Raw genomic sequence first — 24667 nt, 5'->3', positions numbered from 1 at the left:
GACTTTTGCTTTGCTTTTCTCTCCACCTAAAATGCTCTTTCCCCAGGCTTTCGCATGGCCAGTTCCTTCTTACTATCATCTGATGACACTCTAGAAATGTCATCCCAATCTAAAGTAGCTTCTGGCACTTTTCATCACTTTATCCTCTTTTATTTTTCAGGGAAGTTATCCTATTTTCTTGTGTTGTTTGTTTGTTTATTTTGAGACTAAGTCTCAAGCTGTCACCCTGGGTAGAGTACCGTGGCGTCACAGCTCACAGCAACCTCACACTCTTGGGCTTAAGTGATTCTCTTGCCTCAGCCTCCCAACTAGCTGGGACTACAGGCACCCACCACAAGGCCTGGCTATTTTTTTGTTGTTGTTGCAGTTGTCATTGTTGTTTTAGCTGGCCCAGCTCAGTTCGAACCCGCCAGCCTTGATGTATGTGGCCTACCCACTGAGCTATCTATGGTGGCCGCCCCTATTTTCTTGTTTTAATTTTAGAAAATCTGTCTCCTCTCACCAGACTGCAAGGATGAAAATATTATCTTTTTGACCACCATTATATTCCCAACACCTAGAATAGTGCTTGACATGGTTTATGCTCTGTAAATATCTGCTGATGAGAGTCACCTAATTACTAAGTGGCTGATCTGGTCCATCTGGCTCTTTCTACCGTTCCACTCTCACCTTGCCTCCATGACCTTTCCCTTCCCTAACCTCTTATCCTGCCAGTGACTCTTGTTTAATATTTTCCTCACCCTCTTTGACTGCTTTGCTGTCTCAGCTTGTTGAACCTTTCTGCTATTACTTGTTGTTTAATTTTTGTGTGTGTTGCTGATAGGTGCTTGGTTCTATACTCCCCTGCATCCCTACTTCTCCCAAGTACCTAGCAGAGTCTTGAAAATAGATATTCTATAAACCTCTGATGAGGGAGAAGTGAAGGGTTTTTGCCTCAAAAAGTTTTTGTAGGGTGTGATAACCATGCTTTTAGTCTCAGGCTTGTTACGAGTCTGGAGCAAGGGCAGCACTTGGACCCAAGAGGAAGGTGATGGCATGCCCACACCGTGCTCTGCTGAGTAGAAAGCCCACTGGTAAGAGTCTGAGTTCTCAGATCTGAGAAACTGGCTCTCTTGGTGGGCTCCAGCAGGTTACTTTATCTCATTAACCTTCAGCTTTCTGGACTTTTTTGTTAAGTCCATATGCTTCTCAGGTTAATATAAGGATTAAACAAGATCACAAATGAAGAAAACTTCACGCTTGGCACACACTAAGTGTTCAACAAGTGTCAATTTTTGATATATATTATTATTACTGCATTGATGCTGATTCTGGCTTAGGAAAGGTACCTTGAGCACAGGTGCCAGAAAGATAGAGACTCCTGTAAGAATGAACACCACCAAGCCGGTCAGCCTCTGCTCTCTGTGGGGAGAGGAAGAAATTAGTTGAGATCTGGGAGAGTCCTTGGGCCACCTAGGCTGGAAACCCTAGCCAGACACCAGTATAGATCTTAGTAGCAAATGGAAATTAGAGGGATATCGCAATAGGTCACCTGGAGGGAAGGATCCTTTGATGTGAAAAATTCTTGGGAGAGAAATGTAAGAGTCTCAGGCCTCTCCATCAATTCAAATTCATAGTTGTTCTTCATTTTTATTTTTTATTTTGATGGAAAATTTGCAAATGTTCATCAATTTGCTGTAAAGACTTAACATTTCACAATTTACAAAGTTGATTTTATATACTTTACCAGGGGTCCTCAAACTTTTTAAACAGGGGGCCAGTTCACTGTCCCTCAGACTGTTGGAGGGCTGGACTATGGTTTAAAAAAAACTATGAACAAATTCCTATGCACGCTGCACATATCTTATTTTGAAGTAAAAAAACAAAACGGGAACAAATACAATCACACCGCCGCATGTGTCCAGGGGGCCGTAGTTTGAGGACCCCTGCTTTAGACAGATTGTGTTTCTAGCAGTTACTAAATTGTTTTGGAAATGGATTCTTTTGTACTTCTATGGCTGACTGGGGATAATTAGTGGCACCTTCACTTCAATCCTTGCATTGATGAGTTTCTCTTGAGGCCCCTCCCCGCCCGCAGGGCTGAAGGAAGAGACAAGATCTGACTCTCTCATCTCAGATTCCAGAACCTACACATTCTGCCACTGTAGTGCTTGTGGGGCACCAGCTCAGAATTAAGCTTGCCCAAATAACTCTGCCTGTACCTCACTACCCCACCTTGCTGCCTACCTCTCACTCCAGCCTCCTGAATACTGGTCTCACCTGATGCCCAGGAAGCTAGGGGACTCCCCAGGAGCATAGGCTCTGCTTTCTCTCCGAAGACTATCCATGTGGGCCAGGGAGATGACAGTGGCTGAGACATACCAGGGCAGCCCAAGCACTGATGTGAGCAGCATCAACATAGCCACACAGAAGAGATCCAGATGGAAGCCAGCTCCCTTCTGCAGGTAGTGGTGGAGGCAATAAGGATGAAGCTAGCCAAGATCTGATTCCTCTGTCCTCTGAGTTGGGAGAAGGGGAGCCTTTACCCCACCCTGGAGTTTCTGTACCTTGGTCTATGGCCTTACCCAGCAAACCTTACCCAGCAAGCCTTACCCGCAGTCTATATTCCACACGGTTGAGGATTACTGCTGTGATCTGCTGGTCCATGAAGATGAGGATAGATAGCAGCAAGGCAGGAAGGGCAGCTGCCACACTCAACCACCATGGGTTGGCTCCAAAAGGTGACACCAGCCAGCCACGCCCAGGAAGCGTGGGCTATAGAAGGAGTTTTCCATGGACAGGTTGGAAAGGGTCTCCCAAGAACACCTCACCTGTACATCTTAGCCTTGGCATTCCTTCTACAACCCAGCCCCCTGCTCCCAGATGCAAGACGCTGGATGCTAGGTTGGGTGCATGTACACAGCTAGTTCAAAGCATCCCTGTCCCTTAAAAGAGGGCAGAGGGAGGGGTACCAGACAGGGGGTTGGGCTGGATCCAGGGTCTCTGGACTTTAGTTCAGGATCCCTCCTTCCCTAGAAGAAGAGGAAGTGGTAAATGAGGCCTGCCCACACTTGGCATGCAGATCCCTCCTCCCTAGGCAACCCCCTCATCCAGGGTAGGGAAGTCAGGTTCAGACCTGCCTTGATCTGGGGCAGTGGCAGAGGAAGGACTGGGTGTGTCTGCATCTGTTCTGATTACAAGCATCTGTTGGGGGAGGGAACCCCAAAGACTGCCCCAGTTGGAGCCCCCACTGCTCTCCTGTCCTTAGGGAAGCTGGAGAGGTCTTCAAATGCTGCTGGAGAGGGCAGCAAAGACTAGGCGAAGTCTAGGAGCCAGTGCTAAGACTTGTCCTGAACATTGTCATGCCCCGGGGAGAGCTCCAGCTTTACTGGATCAGAGCGGGCAATAAGGGGTACAAAGAAGAGAGTGAAGAGTAGTAGAGTGGGGATGGGCAGACTCAGGGTAGGGACCATAACTAACATGTATTGAGGACTTGGTATGTGCCAGGCACTGTGATAAGTGCTTTATAATCTTCTGTAAACTTCAACTGATGGTGTAGTAACTATTGTCATTTATCATTTCCATTTTATTAATGAAGTTGAGGGTTAGCAATGTGCATTAACTTACCTAACACACAGCTGGGAAAGTGGCAGAAATGGAATTCAAACCCAGGTCTGGGTGACCAGAATCCATCCTCTTAACCTCTACCCTATAATAATAGCTATTGTATGTTCTATACTCACTTAGGTGTCTGCTGCAGTAGTTCATTTAATCCTCATGACAACTCTGTGAGGCCATTATTACTACTATTTCTAGTTTACAAGTAAGAAAAAAAGCTTAGAGAAATAGCAGTATGAGATTTATGCATCTTCCTCCTCCAGGGTCTCCTGGCCCTGCTTTCCCCTTCGTACCCACCTCTTACCTTGAATTCTCTGGGTACCATGAGCTTTGGTGTGGCTAGGCCCAGGAAGGCATCAAGACCACAGCCCAGCAGGATGGCCAGGACTGAGGAGAAGTCACTGAGTACCTTGCGTACCTGACCACACAGTGGACACTCAGTCAGTGGACACTCAGTTAAGCTCACACTTGTCTTCCCTCTCCTTCCACAGCTTTCCATTTCACAGACAGGACCCAAGCCCAAGAGCTGGGCCCTTCCCATGGAAAGAAAGGTGACACTCACCACAGAGGGGAAGAAGCGGCTTGTCTTTACATGCTTGAGGGCCATGGCAAAGAGGAAGGAGGTAAGGAAGAGGAGGAGGGAGAAGAAGGTGATGTCTGGGACTGTATGACAGCCCGGGCCATGAGGGCGGCCTCCCAGCCGGATGCACTCAGGTGGAGGCAGCAAGGATGCATTGATCAGGCCTAGGTCCTGTAGAGACCAGTGATTAAGAATGGAGCTTATGGGCAACAAAGTAAATATCTTGCTCAGCTAGACCCACCTCAAGGAAAGACGACCCATGGAGGAACTAGGGGCCCAGAATGGGAGGTCTCCAGCTGCAGAGACCTAGAAATGGCTGAGCCTTAGTGACCCAGGAAGGTTTCCTTAGTCTGTGGGGTGAAAAGAAGTAGGACCCACTACTTTGGCCTCCACCCTTTCTTTCCCAGGCTCTACCAGGAGCAATACCTCACCGTGATTAACATATCATCTCTATCTTTTGGCCTTGTCCTTGTCCATTGAGACTCATTTCCTAGGGAAGCAGAGAATTCAGATGTATGCACCATCCCCTGGAAACCTCCTCCCGTCCCATGGAGACAGGCTTACCCACCCAATCTGGCAGTACTGGATAGGGAATATTTTGCCCCAGAGGAGCAGAGCTAAATACACACAACAAACAGGCAGCTTACACCTGAGTGAGGGGAGAGGAAAGAGCAGGGCCAGACATGCCCAGCTTCATCTCCTAAATGACTGCTCTTCCTCTGGGTGAGAATGACTGAGTAGGAGGAGAGAAGCCTGGAGAACTGCACTTGCATATATCCCTTTGTGCAGAAGGCAACTCCAGGACTGGGGAAGATGTGTCCTCTCTAACGTGTATTGGACTCTATGCTAGGCATGGCCAAGACCAGTTCTGGCTCTGGTAGAAATACACAGATGCATTTGCTCATCCATTCAGGCAATGTTTGCTGAGCACCTACTATAGCCAGGTCCTATGCTTGGCACCACAGATACAGATGGGTAGAGAATTTGAGGGGATGAGGGTTTAAGACAATGTTCTGAGGAGCAAATACTTGGTAGGGTAGTGATGGAGTCAACAGACAGATGAGTCACAACTAAGAACTCTCTGGTTAAGCTGGACCTATCATCCATGTTCTTTCATCAATATTATTAGAAATTAACATATTACTGACCAGTCATGAGTTACCTGGTAATATGGATGTTTTCTGTGTAAAATCACCAGTCAATAATGTGTTAAGACAATATTGGGCCTTTCTTTTTGTTTTTTTATTTCTCTCTCTCTCTCTCTCTTTTTTCTTTTTTTTTTTGAGTCAGAGTCTCACTCATTTGCCCTGGGTAGAGTGCCATGGTGTCATATCTCACAGCAACCTTGAACTTTTGGGCACAAGTGATCTCTTGCCTTGGCCTCCCAAGTAGCTGAGACTGCAGGCACTGCCACAACTCCTGGCTAATTTTTCTATTTTTAGTAGAGACAGGGTCTCACTCTTGCTCAGTCTGGTCTCAAACTCCTGAGCTCAAATGATCCTTTTGCCTCGTCCTCCCAGAGTGCTAGGATTAACAGGCATGAGCCACTGCACCTGGCCTTTTTCTCTTATTTCTCAATTCATTTAGAACCAGAATGGGAAAAGCACTGCTGGTTAATTTGGTGAGTAAATACTCAGCATGGTGCTTAATTTAATCACAGAGACACTCAGGGTACAATCCCTCTCCCTCCTGCATCCTTCCTCACCTATCCAAGGTTCCCATTTCCCTCACCTACCTCCTGGGCCTGGGTATTGGCAGAGGCAGCCATAGGCAGGGGACCTAGGCCTCTGGATAGGATAGGCCTGGGCCAAATTCAGCATTTTGCCTACAGCATCATAGATGAAGATGAGGCTGATGAGGGCACAGAAACCTTCCTCAGTGAATCGGGTGAAGTAGCGCACCAGCACACTGGCCTCTGTGGCCACTAGCACCAGGCAAAAGGTAGCCACCCAGATGCCAACCCACAGGCGGAAAGGCAGATAGTCCAGGCTGTAATCTCTGTGGGGTAAGAGAAAGACAGGGCTTGGCAAGGCTATCTGTTCCCCACCTAATCCAGGTCAGGTGCCCCTTGAGCCAAACAGTTCCCACCATCTCCTATTGGACCAGCCAGGACCAGCCTGACAATGTAGCTAGTGAGGGTTCAGTGAGGTGAAAGGAGTTCTCCTACCTGCTGAAGGTGAAGAGCAGGCGTTCAAAGACCAGCACTGGGCCTGTGCTGCTCAGGATGGTGAGTGGCTGGCCTGCCATCAAGCAGAAGGCAGCTCCAGCCACTGCTGTGCCCAGGAAACTTTCCAGCACTCCCTGAAGGCAGGAAGGGGCTCAGCCCAGGACCCTGTAGTCCTCAGTACAGGAGCCCAAGCTTCCAGGGAGCCTCCTTTACTCACCCCTAGTCCCTGGGGAAGGAGACTAGCTGGCAGGACACCAAACCCTGTGACTGCCCCCTTTACACACACACCCTCACCTGGGCACCGTTGGTGGCATCTCCCAGCAAACCACCAAAAGTGATGGCGTTAGTGATGGTGGCCAGGTAAATGTAGAGCACAGCCGAGAAGCACTGGGGGTGCAGGGCATCCAAGAAATCGCTGGGGTACCACGAAGCCTTCCTGAGCACGTCCTGTACAAGGCCCCCAAACAGCCTCCCGCCCGTGGGTCGTCAGTGATCCAGGTTCCCAGATACCACGCCCCCGTCCCCCCCCCCCAGTCCCCGCTACTTTCCCTGTGGCTGGGTGAGTACACCTCTGTGCCCCTGTGACCCCAACCCTTGCTCCAACCCAGCTCGCCTCACCTGCCAGTCCGCTGAAGCTCCGGGCTGAGTGCGTGAGGCCCGTGGCGGTGCCTGTCCTCAGCCAGAGTCAGGTGCGGGGCGGCGAAGCCCTTGCTCTCACACGTTTGATTGAGGAGCCTGAGGAGAAGGGGAACCTCAGATTTGTTTAGGATCTCCAACCGGTCCGCAGCTGGGTCCAGAGCTCATGGCTCCTGCCCCCTGGCGGCTGCTCATGTCTCTGCGGCTAGAGGCCCTGTTCTGACCGTGCAGACGTGGCCTCATCCCATGCAGACGTGGCCTCATCCCATGTACTCAGTACTAATCTGAAAATCATAGATCAATAACTGCAGTTCCATACGAGAGAAAAACACAATTAAATTCAAGAAAGAGGGAGGAGGCTTGGCGGCTCGGTAAGTTTCATCTACAGGGTATATGGCACAGTTCCTGGGTGAAGGACTCAACTACAACTCAGATTTTGTACTTTACCTTACAAACACAAATAATGTAACCTAATTGTATATAACCTCATATTGATCAGAAATTAAAAAATAAAAAAAGAAAGTACAGTCATATTGTGACCTGTGAAAGACAGCTTGGGCAGGAGAGGGTCCTTGTTCAGATCTTACAGCAAGAGAGTGGTTGAGCAGAACTCAGAGTTAGATCTGCCCACCTCCAAATCCAAAGATAGGTCCCTTTCTCTTTCTTGGAACCCTGCCTTTCCTCAACAGTGGAATGAGACCCAGGGCCTGTGGGGAAGGATCTGGGATGACACCCGGGTACCTTTTGTGCTGAGAGGGCAAACATTTGGGTGGAGGAATCCGTGTTGTCGGGTCCCACCGACCTGGAGGGAGCACTGTTACCTCCTCTAGGAAAGTATCTAGGGCTGCCAGAAGGTCATGAAGGTTGTTGGCCCGGCGAAGTGACCACTGGAATTGCTGGGCATAGAATGAGTGGTAAATGCAGATCTGGACTCCAAGAAGCATTTTTACATTCTCAAAACCAGACACACAGAACTTACATAGACAAGTCATTCACACATTCATTCATCGTTCAAAGAGTATCTGTTGAGTGCCTACTGTGTGCCAGCACTGGGCCAGTAATTCAGCTGTACTGGGAAGCTTCAGTTCCCATGCTCACGGATACAGAGTGACCCTGTAGGTGTTGTGCACACAAAAACTCATTCCCACAGTCTATGCGTTTGCGCACACACACACACCCATCTGTCCAGCTCACCGGATCACTGAGGAGGACAGCTGCTGCCCGGCCCATCTCATGGTAGCACTTTGCCAATGTAGGTGGGCCCAGAAGAAGACAGAAAAACCTGCAGAAGGAACCAGGCTCCAGAGACGGTCAGAGGCTGCTTTCCCATTGGGCAGCCCTGGGCTCTGATGCTCAGCTCTGACCTCTTGACTAGCACCCATGCACACACTTGTACACATCTACTGTACATTCTTGACCACTAACCCTTCTCCCAGTCCCCTCCCCAGCAGAGGCCCTTCTTCTTGGTTGCAGGATCCCCGGTATCCTACTTAGTAGCCTCACCTGCTGGGGAGGGGCACCTCAGTAAGGGGTCCCAGCACCACTGGATCCCGTAGTCGAACAAAGGCCCCCAGTGGTTGTGTCAAGAAGCCCAGCTCTCCAGCCAGCACATTCCCTGCCTCGGCCCCTGGAGGCAGCCTGTGTCTCAGGGGATTCTGATGCTGAGTGGGGGTTTGAGGAGATACAGAGTATGACAGGTTATTTGGGAAGGGCAGAACTCAACTAAGGGGTCCAAAGTGGAGGGTGGGCTTTTGTTAATTCCTAACCCTTCTCCCAGCCCTGCCCAAGGAAAGGCCACCAACCTGTTCCTTCAAGGGAGCTTCCTCACTATAAGAAGCCTTTCTTCGATGGATAGAGCCTACAAAACAGGATTATGCAGTGACAAAGACCACACACTTTGAGGGTGGAGCTACCAGGGTTCCCTAACCAGTTTTGGGACTGGTTAGGGACTGATACACTGTGAGAACTAGAGCACATGCTTCTCTCAGTTTTCTCATTACTAAAATGGGGATAATCCTGGTACTATTTACTTCACAACCACAACAGCGTGGTTGTGACGGTTAAATGAGATACTGCCTGTAAAACTATTGGCACAGTACCTACCAAGTACAACACTTCACAGAAGTCTGTTACGGATTCTAGCCCCTTCCCCCAGTCTTCTCCCCAGAGCATTACCACCAACTTCCTCTTGTCCATCAGTCCTAGATTGAGGCCTGAGCTGAAGCTGGGCCACTTCAGGTCCAGGAAGGTATAGGAGAGATCTGGGACCCTCCCACTCCAGGGTCTTGGTCTTGGGCCCAGAGGGGAGCCTCTCACCCCAGCAGGGCCTGGTGTCTCTGGTCTGGATATAGTGCTGGGGTCTCTGCAGCAGTATGGCCTGCAGCTGCCCTCTCAGCTCTGGGCTCAGCGACTCCACCCTGGTAACCTGCTCTGGAGAACAGATATAGAGCTCTCAAACTCCTTCCTGAGAGTTCCCTGGCCCCCACTCTTTCCCTTCCTCCTCTGCCCAGGCCCCTTTCCCTTCTGGGAGTTTCAGGGAATGCAAGGGCCAATTGTTACTCTACTCTGGTTTCCATCTCCATCCTGTAACAAGGATGGATAATCCCTAGGATGGAGTGGGGTGAGCTCTGAAAAATTATAAGACTTTGGGGGAAGTCCTAGGAAAATGGCATAGCTACTCAGGTCCCCCCTGCAAAGGATCCCAGCCTACCCACAAGCTCCAGGAGGCTCTGAGCTGGACAGTCCAGCAGCACCAGGCCCTCAGCTAACAGGCTGCGGAGCTTCTGGATGCTGGCCAGAGTCACAGTAGGCACGTGGGGGGCACTCCACCGGCCTGCGCCCACCTCCAACTTCTCCTCAAATAGTACCCACCTATGATGAAGGGCAGTAGATAGTGTTATTGGAAACATCTCTCCCACACCCAGGAGTAGAGATACAGGGAAGCCAGAGAAGAGAAGGCAACAGGGGCATCCTGGGCCCAGTGGTACAGAGTATATGCCCCTCCCCTGGAAGTCACCCCATCATCTTGGGTCTTGGGGAACTCAAAACTAGACTGTAAAGGATGCTGAGTGTCATGGAGGGTGAGGCCCCCAAATAAGGGAATACAAAGAAGGAAATCTTAATTTTTGGTGGGAAGCAGCTCCACAGGAGGAGCTTAGGTTCATGGAGGAGGCCCAGCTGGGGAAGGGGAAGGACACCGTAAAATGGGCCTGGGTCCCACTCACCTGCTTGTCTCTCTCCATTCCAGTGCCTGGGGCCAACCCAGCATTTCATTAAGCTGAATAAAGAGCAGCGGGTCCTCCTGTACCCCTAGGTCCCTGCTGTCTGTGACTGAAGGGCCATCAGGGCTGAGGCCAGGGCCAAGGCCACTGTCCACCTCCCCTGCAGGAACATTTTCATGAGCACTAGAAGCTTCAAACTCCTCCTGGCCTGGCAGCTTCATCTTGGTGAGGCTTTGATAGAATCAGAACCAGTGTAGTCCTGGGTTCTGAGGTCAAGGGCCCTTTGGTTGTCTGTATTTATAACGCACCCCCACTGCAGGAAACAGGGTAAGGCCTGTTGATTCCAGAACCAACTGGTCACCTATCTACCCTACTTGCTTCCCCAACCCATGGCTGGCCTGAAAGTGTAAGGTTAGCTTGGCCTTTCTCAGGTTGTCCAAAAATGCCCAGCCCAGGGCCAAAGTGTATGTATGTATTTTGTGTGGAATCAGGTCTGATCCCACTGGGTTTTGTGTAAATACACAGGAGTAAATGGCTGGCCTATGTCTGAGGACTACATACCCATATTATACTGCCCCTAGCCTGTATCAAATACAAACATGAAACACCCAGGACTATTTGGGGTGTCACCAACACACCCTGGGGGCCACAGATACACTCATTTGGACAAACAGGAACCTAATAAATAACTGGTCTCTGGAGACCAGGTAGGGTAAGGGAGACAGCAGGTAGAAACCCTACCCATTAAATGGGTTAATGATGGTGCTCGCTTCAGCAGCACATGTGCTAAAATTAGAATGATACAGAGAATATTCGCATGGCCCCTGCGCAAGGATGACATGCAAATTCATGAAGCATTCCATACTTTCAATGGAACTTTACCCTGGAAGTGAGAACAATGTAACCTAAAAATTGTACCCTCGTATTAATTTGAAAAAAATACTAAAAAAATAAAATAAATGTGTTAATGATGGAAAGTGGAGGCAGTTCATGGAGAACAAAAAGTCTGAGTCTTAAATTCTTTTATCTAACAATACCTGGAAACCCTCCAATTTAGCTTTGTCCCTGGAGTCTGTCACCTCTAACTCGGCCCCTCAATGAGGATGGAGGAGGCAACTAGGGCACGTGAGTGGTGGAGTTCTGGAGCTAAATGAACAAAGGAGAATGTGGTCCATTAACATGTCCTGTTGACTCTATCTTCAAAATATACCCAGAATCCAACTACATCTCCCCACTTCCAGCACAACTACCCTGATCCAAACCACCATCATTTTTCACCTGAATTATTTCAATAACCTAATTTCTTGCAATAATCTCCCTATTTCCATTCTCCCTCCCTTCTCCAAAGTCCATCCTCCACACAGCAGCCATACAGATCCTTTTAAAAGACCATCAAGCTACATTACTCTTCTGCTCAATACTCACCCAATACATTGCCATTACTCCTAGAAGAAAAATCAAACTCCTTGTCATGGCCTGCAAGATTATCGTCAAGCCACAGCCCACCTCTCTGACCACATCTCATTCTCATCTTGCTCACTCCTTTCTAGCCACACTGGTTTTCCATCTATCACGCAAAGTCTATTCCTGCCTAGAGGTCTTTGCAGGAGCTATTTCCTGTGTAAAGAGAGCTCCCCCCTCCACCCCGCCCCCAGATCTTCACATGACTGGGTCCCTGTCACGTAGGTCTCATTTCAGATGTTACCTACTCAAGGAAACCTTCTTTTTCCACCCTAAGTTTCCCTCTTAGGCCACTCCCCATCATATTTCTCTGTTTTATAATAGTTTCTTCCTAGCAGTCATCACTATTCCTAACTGATTTATTTCTTTATTTATTTGTGACACAGTCTCAAGCTGTCACCCTGCGTAGAGTGCCATGGCATCATCATAGCTCACACCAAACTTGAGCCTTGGGCTCAAGTGATCCTCTTGCCACAGTTTTTCTATTTTTAGTTAGAGATGGGGTCTCGCTCTTGCTCAGGCTGGTCTCAAACTCATGAGCTCAAACAAACCCTCCTCCTCAGCCTCCCAGAGTACTAGGACTCATTTATTTATTGATCGTGTATTGCTTGCCTCTGAGAGAGAGGGAAGGGAGAGAGAGAGATACAGTCCATGGAGTAGGTATCTTATCTGACTGCACCACTGAGCCTAGAGCGGCGCCTGGCACATAGTGGCTCTCAGTAAACTCTTATTCAATGAACATACACAAAGGGCATAGCTGGAAAAGGAGCCACACTTCTCCTAGAGACCACACGAGGGCCTGCTACCCACGGATCAGACTGCTAGGGCTGCTCCCTTAAGCCAAGCGGCTGTATTTGTTTCTCCTGCAGACTGTCTTGGGCGTCGGAGATGGCTGTGATGGTAGGGAGGGGTCCTTGATCCCCTGCCTTGCCCTGGCCCACCATGGATTGGCCCAGCGAGATGGAGACAGGGGGACAGGGGTAGGAGGGAGCACCACAGGATAGGGAAGGGAGGGTCCATCAGGCTCATCAGAATGTAAGTCAATGAACTCACTGAATACCAGGAATCCAGTCCCTGAGAAATGGAACCCAGGCCAACCCTCCCATCAAACTCAGATATGGTGGCAGGAGGTCCCAGGGCAGGAATTAGAGGAGAATGTCACTATATTGGTAGTTGGGGAGGGGTGGAGAGTCTGGGGGGGACGTGATGGTTTCAGTCTCAGGAGGAATAGAAACTGGCCTAGGGCTGGAAAGGGTCCTGCAACCCGTGTGACCACTCCCTTCAAGAATGTGCCCCAAGCTTAGGGGCAAGTGACTCAAAGGAATCTGAGAGGATGGGAGCATGGGCTTGGTATGAATAAGCACCCCCACACATCCACACATTTTCCTTCACATTCCAACTCCTGCCAAAGTTCAGAGGGTCTCTCCTGATCCTCTCCGTGACCCCAGGCATCCTGGCTCCCAGGGCTGCCTAGAGTAGTGGGGCCACCATGCCTCCACTTCCCTATGCCTCACTTCCATTCTTGAACCTGGGTGTCCTGAGCTGGGTAGGCTGATAAGGGATGTGAGTAGGAACCCCAGGTCTGCCTTTGTGTAGCAGTGGTCTTCCAGACAGGGCGGAGTGAAGATGCGCTGTGTGGGTGAGCAGCCCTGGGTGTGGGTGCTAGACTAACCCTGACCTAGGAGTTCAAAGACTGGGTTCTCATCCTGACCCAGTCAAAGACTTTTTTTTTTTTAAGACAGAGCCTCTAGCTGTCGCCCTGGGTAGAGTGCTGTGGCATCACAGCTCACAGCAACCTCCAACTCCTGAGCTCAAGCGATTCTCCTGCCTCCGCCTCCCAAGTAGCTGGGACTACAGGCACCCGCCACAGTGCCCAGCTATTTTTTGGTTGCAGTGTCATTTTTGTTTGGTGGGCCCGGGCTGGATTTGAACTCGCCAGGTCAGTTGTATGTGACTGGCGCTTTAGCCACTTGAGCCACAGGCACCAAGCCCCAGTCAAAGACTTAATGGATGTCCTTGAGCAAGGCCCTTTCCTTCTCCAAGTCTCAGTTTTCTTACATGTAAATGGACACCGATGATTTCCAAGGTTCAAAGCACACCTTTTGCAATAGACTGAGTGACCCTGAGGGAGAGCATGTAGCCTCACAAACAGGCTGTGCATGTGTAAATCCTGGCCTGGTCACTTTCTAGCAAGTAGGGAACCTGAATTTTCTTATAAGCAAAAGGGAAATAATAATAATAAAACCACCTATTTTGTAGACATTATTAAATTAAATAATACATGTAAAATAGATCTGGTACTTTGTAAACACACAAAAAAGGGAGGCTATTATTATTATATAAGTATGAAATAAGTCACTCCCAGGGTGAGAAGGAGAGAACTGCCTATACTGAAATGCTGATAGTGTCCAATCACTGTGCTAGGTACATTATCTCTTATAATCTTTATATGTAAGTTTTTTTTAACTTTTCATTTAATATATTTAAAAATAAATATAAAGTCCAGATGAGGTAGCTCACTTCTATAATCCTAGCACTCTGGGAGGCCAAGGCAGGTGGATTGTCTGAGCTCAGGAGATTGAGACCAACCTGAGCCAGAGAGAGACCTCATCTCTAAAAATAGCTGGGGGTGGCGCCTGTGGCTCAAGGAGTAGGGCGCCGGTCCCATATGCCAGAGGTGGCAGGTTCAAACCCAGCCCTGGCCAAAAAAAAAAAATAAAATAAAAATAGCTGGGCATTGTGGTGGGAGCCCGTAGTCCTAGCTACTTGGGAGGCTGAAACAAAAGAATTGCTTGAGCTCACGACAATCGCTTGAGCCCCAAAGTTTGAGGTTGCTATGAGCTGTGATGCTACGGCCCTCTACAGGGGCAACAAAGTGAGTGACTCTGTCTCAAAAAATAATAATAATAAATAAAAAATAAAAATAAATATGAAGGCTAGGCACAGAGGCTCACGTCTGTAATCCTAGCACTAGGGAGGCTGAGGTGGGTGGATTTGAGCTCTGAGCTCATGGGTTTGAGTGAGTGACATGGGACAAAGTGAGTGACTATGTCTCAAAAAATAATAACAATAAATAAAAAATAAAAATAAATATGAAGGCTAGGCACAGAGGCTCACGTCTGTAATCCTAGCACTAGGGAGGCTGAGGTGGGTGGATTTGAGCTCTGAGCTCATGGGTTTGAGACCAGTCTGAGCCAGAGTGAGACCTCGTCTCTAAAAAAATAGCCGAGTATTGTGGCAGGCGCCTGTAGTCCCAGCTACTCAGGAGGCTGAGGCAAGAGAATCACTTGAGCCCAAGAGTTGTTTTTTTTTTTTTTTGGAGGGGGGGGACAGAGCCTCAAGCTGTTGCCCTGGGTAGGGTGCCTTGGCATCACAGCTTACAGCAACCTCCAACTCCTGGGCTTAAGTGAGTCTCCTGCCTCAGCCTCACAAGTACCTGGGACTACACGCACCCACCACAACCCAGCTATTTTTTGGTTGCAGCCGTCATTGTTGTTTGGCAGGCCTGGACTGGATTTGAACCTGCCAGCCCAAGTGTATGTGGCTGGCGCCTTAACCACTTGAGCCACAGGCGGTGAGCCTAGCCCAAGAGTTTGAGGTTACTGTGAGCTATGACACCATAGCACTCTATGGAGGGCAACAAAGTGAGACTCTTGTCTCAATTTAAAAAAAAAATTATGTATGTGAGGGTAATTACAAATTCAGAAGAAATTGCAAAAATATGTAGAGAAATCTCCAGCTGGTACCCTTCATCCATCTTGCCCCAATGGTAACATGTTTCATATCAACAGTACAATATCAAAACCAGAAAAATGACATAGTTACAATAATGTTGTAGACTATAGGCCTTATCGAGATTTTACCAGCTTCTACATGCACTTTTCTTTTTTTTGAAGTTTTTGGCCAGGGCTGGGCTTAAACCCTCCACCTCCAACATATGGGGCCTGGGGCCCTACTTCTTTGAGCCACAGGCACTGCCTCTTTTTTTTTTTTAAACAGTCTCATTCTGTTGCCTAGGCTAGAGGGCTGTGGGGTCAGCTTAGCTCACAGCAACCTCAAACTCTTGGGCTCAAACGATCATCCTGCCTCAGCTTCCTGAGTAACTGGAACTATACTAACTACCACAACACATAGCTAATTTTTCTATTTTTAGTAGAGATGGGGTATCTTTCTTGCTTGGGCAAAAACCTCTGGTCTTGAACCTCTGATCTCAAACAATCCTCCTGCCAGGACCTCCCAGAGTGCAAGGATTACAGGTGTGAGCCACTACACCCAGCCCATGAACTCATTTTTATGTGTATGTGTGTACTTTTATGACATTTCATCACACATATAGATTCATCACACATATAGATTCACTTACAACAAGCTGGGCAAATTGTTGAATCTCCTTAAGCCTTAGTTTTCTCATTTATAAAATGGAGATGATAATACTGCCTTCCCCAGGGGACTGTTGTGAAAATTGGAATAATGTATGTGAAGTGCTTATAGCAATGCCTAAAATGTAGTTAGCACTCAATAAATGTAAGGCTTTTTTTTTTGCAGTTTTTGGCCGGGGCCGGGCTGGAACCCGCCACCCTTGGTATATGGGGCCGGTGCCGTACTCACTGAGCCACAGGGGCTGCCCAGAAAAGCATATTTTGTATATATATGTTTTTGAGACAGAGTCTCAAAGCTGTCACCCTTGGTAGAATGCCATGGCGTCACAGCTCACAGCAACCTCAAATTCTTGGGCTTAAGCAATTCTCTTGTCCAGCCTCCCAAGCAGCTGGGACTACAGGTGCCCGCCACAACGCCCAGCTATTTTTTGGTTGCAGTTGCTATTGTTGTTTAACTGTCCTGGGCCCAGTTCAAAACTGCCACCCTCGGTATATGCTGGTGTATGCTGCTGGCTCCATAACCACTGTGCTACGGGCACCAAGAGAGAAAAAGCATATTTGAAAAGTGACTTAACCCAGCTACTTGGGAGGCTGAGGCAAGAGAATCTCCTGAGCCCAGAAGTTGGAGGTTGTTAGCTGTGTGATGCCCCAGCACTCTATCTAGGGCGATAAAGTGAGACTCTGTCTCTAAAAAAAAAAAAAAAAAAAAGACAGAAAATGATCATAAGAGTAAAAATAACATAAATAAATAAAATAAATTTTTACAATGCCCTTGCCCCAAAATAACTTCTTCTTTTTAATTTTTTTTTATAAAATTGTAGCTGTGTACATTAATGCAATCACAGGGCACCATGCACTGGTTTTATATACAATTTGAAATATTTTCATCAAACTGGTTAACGTAACCTTTCTGGCATTTTCTTAGTTATTGTGTTAAGACATTTATATTCTACATTTAGTAAGTTTCACATGTACCCTTACAAGATGCACCATAGGTGTGGTCCCACCAATTACCCTCCCTCCACCCATCCTCCCCCTCCCCTCCCTTCCCTTTCCAAAATAACTTCTTTTAATAGTTTTACATCAAAATTTTGAAATAGACTCCATTATCCCCACTTTTATTAGTAAAAACACCTAGGCTCAGAAACATTAAGCAATTTGCCATGGCAATTGAGCTTCTGAGTGAGGAGCAGAGGTTTAATGCACATTCTTGTCTGCAGTAATTCACTGCTGGGGAAGGCAGACAGGCTCAGGAGTAACACCAGTCCAGGATAGACTGGGATGACCAGCGACTTCTGGGTACTGCACGTATGGGTATGTTCCAAGCACTGCCTTAGCACTGCCTGCATTATCTCAGTGAATCTTTCCAATAGCTCTTTGAGGTAGGTATCATCCCACTTCTGAATGAGAAAACCAAGTCTCAGAGAAATATCTTGCCCAAAGCAGAGCTAGCGACTAGTGTAACCAGGATTCAAAAAGGGGCCAGTCTGATATCTCAGTCTGAGCTTCAAAGCTTCTGCTGTGAGGGATGCAAACAACATGCTAGGGGAATGTATACATAGAGTCTCCCCACTTGGAACTGGGATTTCTCTGATCCTGAAGCTGGGGTGTCCTTCCCTGACCCCATCTTGACCTTGGCCACCTAAGTACAGCCTAGACATAGAGTGGGTTCTGAGAGCTGGAACCTGCTTCTACTCCTCACAATGCCCACACTGCTTCACAAAGATGAAGACCTTTGAAGGAAAGAGGATGATGTATCAGAGAGATCAAGTCTGCAGGAGCCATAAACTGCTGGGACTCAGGCTGTCCAGGGACTCAGCCATAAACTCCTGGACTCAGGCTCACCCTCTAACCTCTGACCATCAGGCTCAAGAAGTGTTGCAAAGGAAACTGCAGGTACATGATATTTGAGTTTCACATTCATTATTTAAGCTCCCCTACTTCCAACAAAGATGTGAAAGTGGCTTGCATTGAAAGATATAAACACAAGTAAATACTTAAAGAATGATTAAAGAGACTTGTATTGAAATCAACTGGAGAAGAAAGAAATTGTCCTAAAAATGATTGGTCTAGGGATAACCGTTATAACTGAGCCCCCAAATTTAACTGTGAGATTGCTGGAAGTTGAGGCAAAAAGGGAACATATGAGTTCTATAATGGTCATTATCTATCAAAAAGAAGTACCTATACCAGATAGTGAAGACAGCCAAGACTGTCACTACAAGAAGAATTTATTATTACATGGGACTTTATATGGAACAGTAGCTAGAACACCATTTTTTCTTTTGAGACAGGGCCTCCAGCTGTTGCTCTGGGTAGAGTGCTGTATCATCATAGCTCACAGCAACCTCCAACTCATGGCCTCAAGCGATTCTCCTGCCTCCGTCTTTCATGTAGCTGGGACTACAGGCACCCACCACAACACCCGGCTAGTTTTTGGTTGCAGCTGTCATTGTTGTTTGGCGGGCCCCGGCTGGATCTGAAACCGCCAGCTCAGGTGTATGAGGCTGGCACCTTAGCCGCTTGAGCCACAGGCGCTGAGCCTAATATTTCCTTTTTTTATGACAGATATGTTGTTAATACCCCTTTACTAGATAATATCCTATTTTTACCTTTACTTTAAAAAAATCAATACTCTAGGGCAGCATCTGTGGCTCAGTGAGTAGGGCACTGGCCCCATTTACCAAGGGTGGCAGGTTTGAACCTAGCCCTGGCCAAACTGCAACAAAAAATAGCGTTGTGGTGGATGAATGTAGTCCCAGCTACTTGGAAGGCTAAGGCAGGAGAATCGCCTAAGCCCAAAAGCTGGAGGTCTCTGTGAGCTATGATGCCACAGCACTCTACTGAGGGCAACGAAGTGAGGCTCTGTCTCAAAAAAAAAAATAACTAATATAAAAGAGAACATGATTTTTAGGATAATATTATTTTGACAACTGCTCTAGAAATATCAATGAAGTAGCCCTTGGCTTATATCTACCCAGACTTACCTTCAGTGTGACAGCTATAAATACTGACTGATATAGGTGTGTTGTATTGGTAAATCGGATATCACCAAAGTGAACAATTCTGGATAATTTCATTCTTAGAAAAGTCAGTGCAAAAATCTTTTTATATTTTTGTGTAAGTAAGCGATGATTCTAGATGCAAGTAATTATAATCAAGTCTTTGGCCGATGTGAGTGTAGACTCTCAAAAACAGTGAGATTATAATCAAGTCTTTGGCCAATGTGAGTGTAGGACTCTCAAGAACAGTGACTCATGGGGCAGCACCTGTGGCTCAAAGGAATAGGGCGCTGGCCCCATATGCCAGAGTTGGCTGGTTCAAACCCAGCTCTGGCCAAAAACTGCACACACACACAAAAAAAAGAACAGTGACTCACACCTATAATCCTGGTGCTTTAGGATGCCCAGGCAGGAAAATTGCTTGAGGTCAGGACTTTGAGACCAGCATGAGCAAGATGAGACCAGCATGAGCAAGAGCAAGACCCCATTTCTACGAAAAATAGAAAAATTAGCTGCTGTGGTGGTGCAGGTCTGTAGTCCCAGCTACTTGGGAAGCTGAGACACAAGGCTCACTTGAGCTCAGGAAGTTGAGGTTGCAGTGAGCTACAGTGACGAAGAAAAAAAAACCCAAAACAAAAACAAAATTGAAATGTGAGGTAATTATTTTTAAGGCTAGTCAAATGAAGCAGTAGGAATGGAGAGAAATCTGTAACTGGTTGTGATCAGTTGTAAACACCACTGCAGTGGGACCAGCCACGGAGCGATTCTCAATGGTGTGAGCTTGTCCCATTTTTTCCCCCAAATGCATGAAGACCCCTCCAATCAGTGACAACCACAAACTCTTCGACAGATTCCTAGAATGTCCTCTAGGGGGCAGTATATCTTACTTTGCGAACCATTGTGTTCTTAGACCAAACTTCAGTTGTGAAAGGGAGCAAACGCATAATGTTAAATTGTAAAATTGCAGCTCAGTGGCTGCATTTCTAAAAGGAAGCAAACTTACACGTTCTTGTTATAGAAAATACGATGTGACCCCATTCTAAGGTTAAACACTGGAAAAGTTAACAAGGGTACTGACTTATTTATATAGAGCTTTTCATTTTGTCAAGTACTTCAGAGATGCTATCTCCTTCAATTGTGACAAGAACCCCCTGAATAGACTGTTTTTCTCACCACTTGTAGACGAAGAAGCCAAGGTACAGAGAGAAAGGTTATCATGCCCTGCAGATCAGGCACTGCCAATTGTCATAGAATTGTCTCAGTAAGTCTTCTGATAGCAGCATGACAGCGAACAATTCATGATGAGCATCACTGGCCAGTGCCCAAATATGGGATAAGTGTTTCAAGCCCTCATTTTCCACATGAGGAATCTGAGGTTTGCAGAGGGAGATGGATTGTGTCTTTTCCTCTCTGCTGGCAGAGAGTCATCTGTTAGAGGATAGCTGAAGGAATAGAGCTCCAGGTCTGGAGATGTTAATCACTTGAAGTTGCAGAAATGGGCACAGAAGTGGAAAAGGATGACTTGGAATCCATAATAAATGTCTTTTCCTCATCATCTTCTGGGGGATGACGAGGATTCCTGGTCCTCTTCCCTCAAATCCTCTCCATACTTCATCTAGTCCTATTCTTCATTCTATTCAAATGGATCCTGGCCCAAAACAATCAAACATAAGAGCCTGTCCATCCTGGTGTGCATGGAGCACACCACCGCCAGGGACACTCAGCCAGCATGAGGAGGTGCAAGTGTCAGGCCTGAGTTCTAATCTAGCTGCACCCCTGGAACTGCCTGATCAACTGGCTCAAATGGAGTGAGAAAAACCGGCCTGAGGCAAGGAGCAATGACTTCTCACCTTGACTTTCCAAGTTTGGGTAACCCTGGACTCATGACCCCCGATGCTTAGTAATACACTCAGTGGAGGTCCCTTGCTTTCCTCTGTCCTGAATTCAGCAGAGCTTTGGGAATACTTAGGACTCAATTATTCTGGTCAGAGTGGAAGGAGAAGGCAGTTGAATCCTCTCTCCCAAAGGGCACATGCTTCTCTCTCAAGCATGTGAAGGGGGCATCTTCTCTCTGAGTGAGGGTTGCTTTCTTGGGTTGAAGTTTCCAAAACTCTGGGTGGCCTTGCAGATCCATCATTTCATCCACAAGCATGGTTTATCTTTCATTAGAGACTACTCTATCTCTGAGGATGGCTGGCTCATGGTAAAGCAGTATTTTATTCCATCCTGATTGAAAAAGGAAAGAAAGAGAAAGAAGGAAGCCTTCGTTCATAATAACAGTTGTCATAGATTAAGCACCTACTATGTGGTAGGCATTATATTCTGCTTTACACGCATGATCTGATTTTATCATTACAAGAGCTCTATAATAACTACTATTATTATCTCCATTTTTCACATGAGCAAACTGTAAGTAAGAGAAATTGGAAAAACATATTCAAAGTTAGAAAGTGAAAAGAATAGCAGAAACAAAATTTGAACCCACACTGTCTGACTCCCAAGAGTATACCCATTTCACTAGCTGCCTGCTTCCCTTATCTAATCTTCCTTCCAGTCTAGTGAGGCAGAGATTCTTTTTCTTTTTTTTTTTTTTTTATCATTGGGGATTCATTGAGGGTACAATAAACCAGGTTACACTGATTGCATTTGTTAGGCAAAGTCCCTCTGGGAATCGTGTCTTGCCCCCAAAAGGTGTGGCGCACACCAAGGCCCCACCCCCCTCCCTCCTTCCCTCTCTCTGCAGAGATTCTTATCATTACCCCACAGGCCAGATGAAGGACTAAACTTCAGTAAAACTGATAAAATTACTGTTCATGGAAGTAAAGAGGGGGCAGCTGTCATCTCATCCATTTGCTCAGGTTTGTGTTGAACTTAAGAGCACAAGCCCAGGTAAGAAAGGGATTCAAATTGAGGCTGAGATCCTTGCTAGCAGGTGACTGTGGGCTGTTACTATTTTTAGTTTCAATCTCTTAAAATGGAGATGATAATAATAACAGTGTCTAGTTTTAGGGCTGCTGTGGGGTTTAAGCAAGATAATGCATGTGAAGTATTGAGTGTATGGAAACTGTCATTACTTAAACTCTTTTGCCTCTGCCTCAGATATTCAGATTTTGTTCAGATGTTTGACATATTATCCAAATTAGTTATGTAAGCCCATTACTTCTGAACCTGGCTGATGTCAGAATTACTTGCCAAAAGTGCATGTGCTTGGGCTCCACCCCAGGAGATTTTTATTTAGGAGAACTGGGATAGAGCTTGGGCCTTTTTGTATCTTTAATAAATTCTTGGGTAATTCTAGTGCACAGCCAGGCTTGGGGGAGCCAATTTACTAGCATAGACATCTCAGCCAAACTGGGAAAGGAACTCTCAACCAGAGTTCCTCTCCAAGTTCCTTTCTCACCTTTCTTGTCACCACCAGCACTTCTTTCTCCCAAGTTCTCCCCTTTGGCTTATAAGTGCTCTCCCCAAATAAAGGACTCTGGTCTTGCAGTGAATCAGTAGTACTCAGAGTTGCAGGGAGCATAGGCTGGGAAGCAGAATGCCAGGGTTTGTGCTCTGGATTTGCTTCCACTCACTGGTGGCCCGGAGTCAGTGAGCTCCAAGCCTATTTGCTCATGATCAGTAGACATTTAATAAAACCAGAGATACCCATTTGAAATCTGCTTCCTTAGGATGTGTTCCTGACACTTGATAGCCAGAGAGCAGGTAGGGGACACCTGAGCAGGAAGTGAAGGGATATAGAGAAATCCTGTGTGACAGTGCTTTCCCATTGACATCTCTTTGACTTTTTTAAAAATTGAGACAGAGTCTTACTTTGTCGCCCTCAGTAGAGTTCTGTGGTGTCACAGCTCACAGCAACCTCAAACTCTTGGGCTCAAGCAATTCTCTTGCCTCAGCCTCCCTAGTAGCTGGGACTACAGGTGCGTACCACATGCCTCGCTATTTTTGTTTGTTTGTTTAGCAGGCCTGGGCCGGGTTCAAACCCACCAGCCCCAGTGCATGTGGCCTGTGCCCTAACCACTGAGCTATGGGCGCCCAGCTCTCATTTGACTCTTGCAATAATGGGGATAAAATCCAGCATTTAGGGTGGTGCCTGTGGCTCAATGGGTAGGCTTAGGCGATTCTCTTGCCTCAGCCTCTCTAGTAGCTGGGACTATAGGCACCCACCACAACGCCTGGTGATTTTTTGTTGCAGTTTGGCCAGGGCTGGGTTTGAATCTGCCACCCTTGGTATATGGGGCCGGTGCCGTACTCACTGAGCCACAGGCGCCGCCATCTACCTTGACTTACAACATCCGTCATCCATCCCTGGCCTTTGTTCCAGTGTCTTCTTGCAACCCTCCTTTTCTGGCCTTCTCACTGTTCCTTGGATGCACCAAGCTTGTTTCTACCTCATTGTCTTTGTATTATTCACAGTTAGAAATGCTTTTGCAATAGGTGATCACAAGTCTATATCCTTCTTCTCATTCAGGCCTCAGCTTACCTGTGTACCTACTCTGAGGAGGCTTTGCTAATCATCATCAAATCTAAAGTGTCATGCTGGGCACTGACATGCTATCATAGTATTCTATTGCACATCATTGTATTTTAACTTTCTTTTTTTTTTTTAGAGACAGAGTCTCATTTTGTCACCCTGGTGGAGTGCTGTGGCATCACAGCTCACAGCAACCTCCAACTGGTGGGCTTAGGTGATTCTCTTGCCTCAGCCTCCTGAGTAGCTGGGACTACAGGCACCCGCCACAACGCCCAGCTATTTTTTTGTTGCAGTTTGGCCAGGCTGGGTTTGAACCCGCCACCCTCAGTATATGGGACCGGCGCCCTACCCACTGAGCCACAGGCGCCACCCATATTTTAACTTTCCTCATAGCACTTACCACTGTAGGATCTATTTTTCCTTATTTATTTACTGAATGTGCTGCCTGTCTATTATGGAAATAAGCTTCCTGAAAGCAGATCTTGGGCTGTCTTCTTTATTGCTATGTCCCCAGTGCCTGAAAAATGTTCAGCAAATGTTTATGGCATAAATGAGTTAATAAGGTTGCCAGAGAATGAATTGTGATTTCTTTTTTTGGTCAGAAGATACCCAAGGTTTTCAGAAGGGAAGTGACTGTCCCAAATCCAATTCAGGCCTTTATCTTCTATTCTAGGTCCTTCCTGTAAAACCTGGCTGACATATAAATCTAGCTTGGGTGAGGCTCCCAGGTGTGATGAAAACTTGGAGTTGCCCCATTAACAGGGCTGAGGCTGATGTGGGGGTGAGAAGGCGGAAGGATAGAGCATACAAAGGGAGAGGCAGGCTGGGACAGGAGAGCAGGGTGTGAATCTGGAAGCAGGTGGGGGAAAGGGAGTGATTTGGCCATGTGTCAGGAAGTGTTTCCCTCCACCCTCCCCTGAGGAGAGCCTGACCCCAAGGTGGCTTTGTTTTGGGGAAACAGGTAGTTAGGCAGCTGCTGAAGGAAGACAAAGGTGTGGCCTGGGTGGTGACCATCCAGGGAGCTCCTAGGCCTGATAGTGATCACCCAAAGGTATAATCTCACAGTGGCTCTTGGCCAAATAGGTGACAGGTGAGCTTCCATCTGGAACCAGTCCACGTACAACTTGAAGCCTCAGATTTTGCCTAGAGA

At 47.2% G+C, this 24667-nt stretch overlaps 2 protein-coding genes and 1 non-coding gene across 16 annotated transcripts in view; 2 read left to right on the top strand and 1 right to left on the bottom strand.

Annotated features, from left to right (window-relative positions):
• Nucleotides 1–10461, bottom strand: part of SLC4A9 (solute carrier family 4 member 9) — a 72053-nt gene extending 61592 nt beyond the window's left edge. For 7 of the 12 annotated variants that reach the window (XR_008375197.1, XR_008375196.1, XM_053566471.1 and 4 more), the window contains exons 1-17: nt 10205–10447; nt 9691–9851; nt 9156–9410; nt 8783–8838; nt 8484–8641; nt 8175–8262; nt 7722–7876; nt 6963–7079; nt 6639–6813; nt 6345–6478; nt 5913–6175; nt 4609–4667; nt 4160–4348; nt 3902–4015; nt 2593–2754; nt 2260–2438; nt 1329–1401 (exon numbers count right to left, since the gene is read on the bottom strand). Coding sequence is in view for 10 of the 12 variants with exons in the window: in XM_053566471.1 (XP_053422446.1) it covers nt 1329–1401; nt 2260–2438; nt 2593–2754; nt 3902–4015; nt 4160–4348; nt 4609–4667; nt 5913–6175; nt 6345–6478; nt 6639–6813; nt 6963–7079; nt 7722–7876; nt 8175–8262; nt 8484–8641; nt 8783–8838; nt 9156–9410; nt 9691–9851; nt 10205–10422 (2556 nt within the window). In the remaining 2 variants the exon portion in view is untranslated. Of the gene's footprint in view, nt 1–1328; nt 1402–2259; nt 2439–2592; nt 2755–3894; nt 4016–4159; nt 4349–4608; nt 4668–5912; nt 6176–6344; nt 6479–6638; nt 6814–6962; nt 7080–7721; nt 7877–8174; nt 8263–8483; nt 8642–8782; nt 8839–9155; nt 9411–9690; nt 9852–10204 lie in introns of those variants that run through there. The other 5 variants (XM_053566473.1, XM_053566472.1, XM_053566476.1 and 2 more) reach the window with 5 other exon arrangements.
• The window catches only part of HBEGF (heparin binding EGF like growth factor), a 67947-nt gene that overhangs the window by 27969 nt on the left and 15311 nt on the right, over nt 1–24667 (top strand). Inside the window, exons 1-2 of one of the 3 annotated variants that reach the window (XM_053566479.1) lie at nt 12524–12642; nt 17262–17355. The exons of 1 other annotated variant lie outside the window; for it this stretch is intronic. The gene's annotated coding sequence lies outside the window, so the exon portion shown is untranslated. Of the gene's footprint in view, nt 1–12523; nt 12643–17261; nt 17356–24667 lie in introns of those variants that run through there. One more of the 3 variants, XM_053566480.1, reaches the window with a different exon arrangement.
• On the top strand, nt 10964–11070 carry LOC128569362 (U6 spliceosomal RNA). Its single transcript, XR_008375325.1, has one exon. It is a non-coding gene; the product is annotated as a U6 spliceosomal RNA (small nuclear RNA).

The sequence above is a fragment of the Nycticebus coucang genome, chromosome 17 (genome assembly GCF_027406575.1).
Source record: "Nycticebus coucang isolate mNycCou1 chromosome 17, mNycCou1.pri, whole genome shotgun sequence".
Classification (NCBI taxonomy): Eukaryota; Metazoa; Chordata; class Mammalia; order Primates; family Lorisidae; genus Nycticebus; species Nycticebus coucang.
Note: the sequence above shows the minus strand (reverse complement) of the source record. Positions and strands in the feature narration are given on the sequence as shown.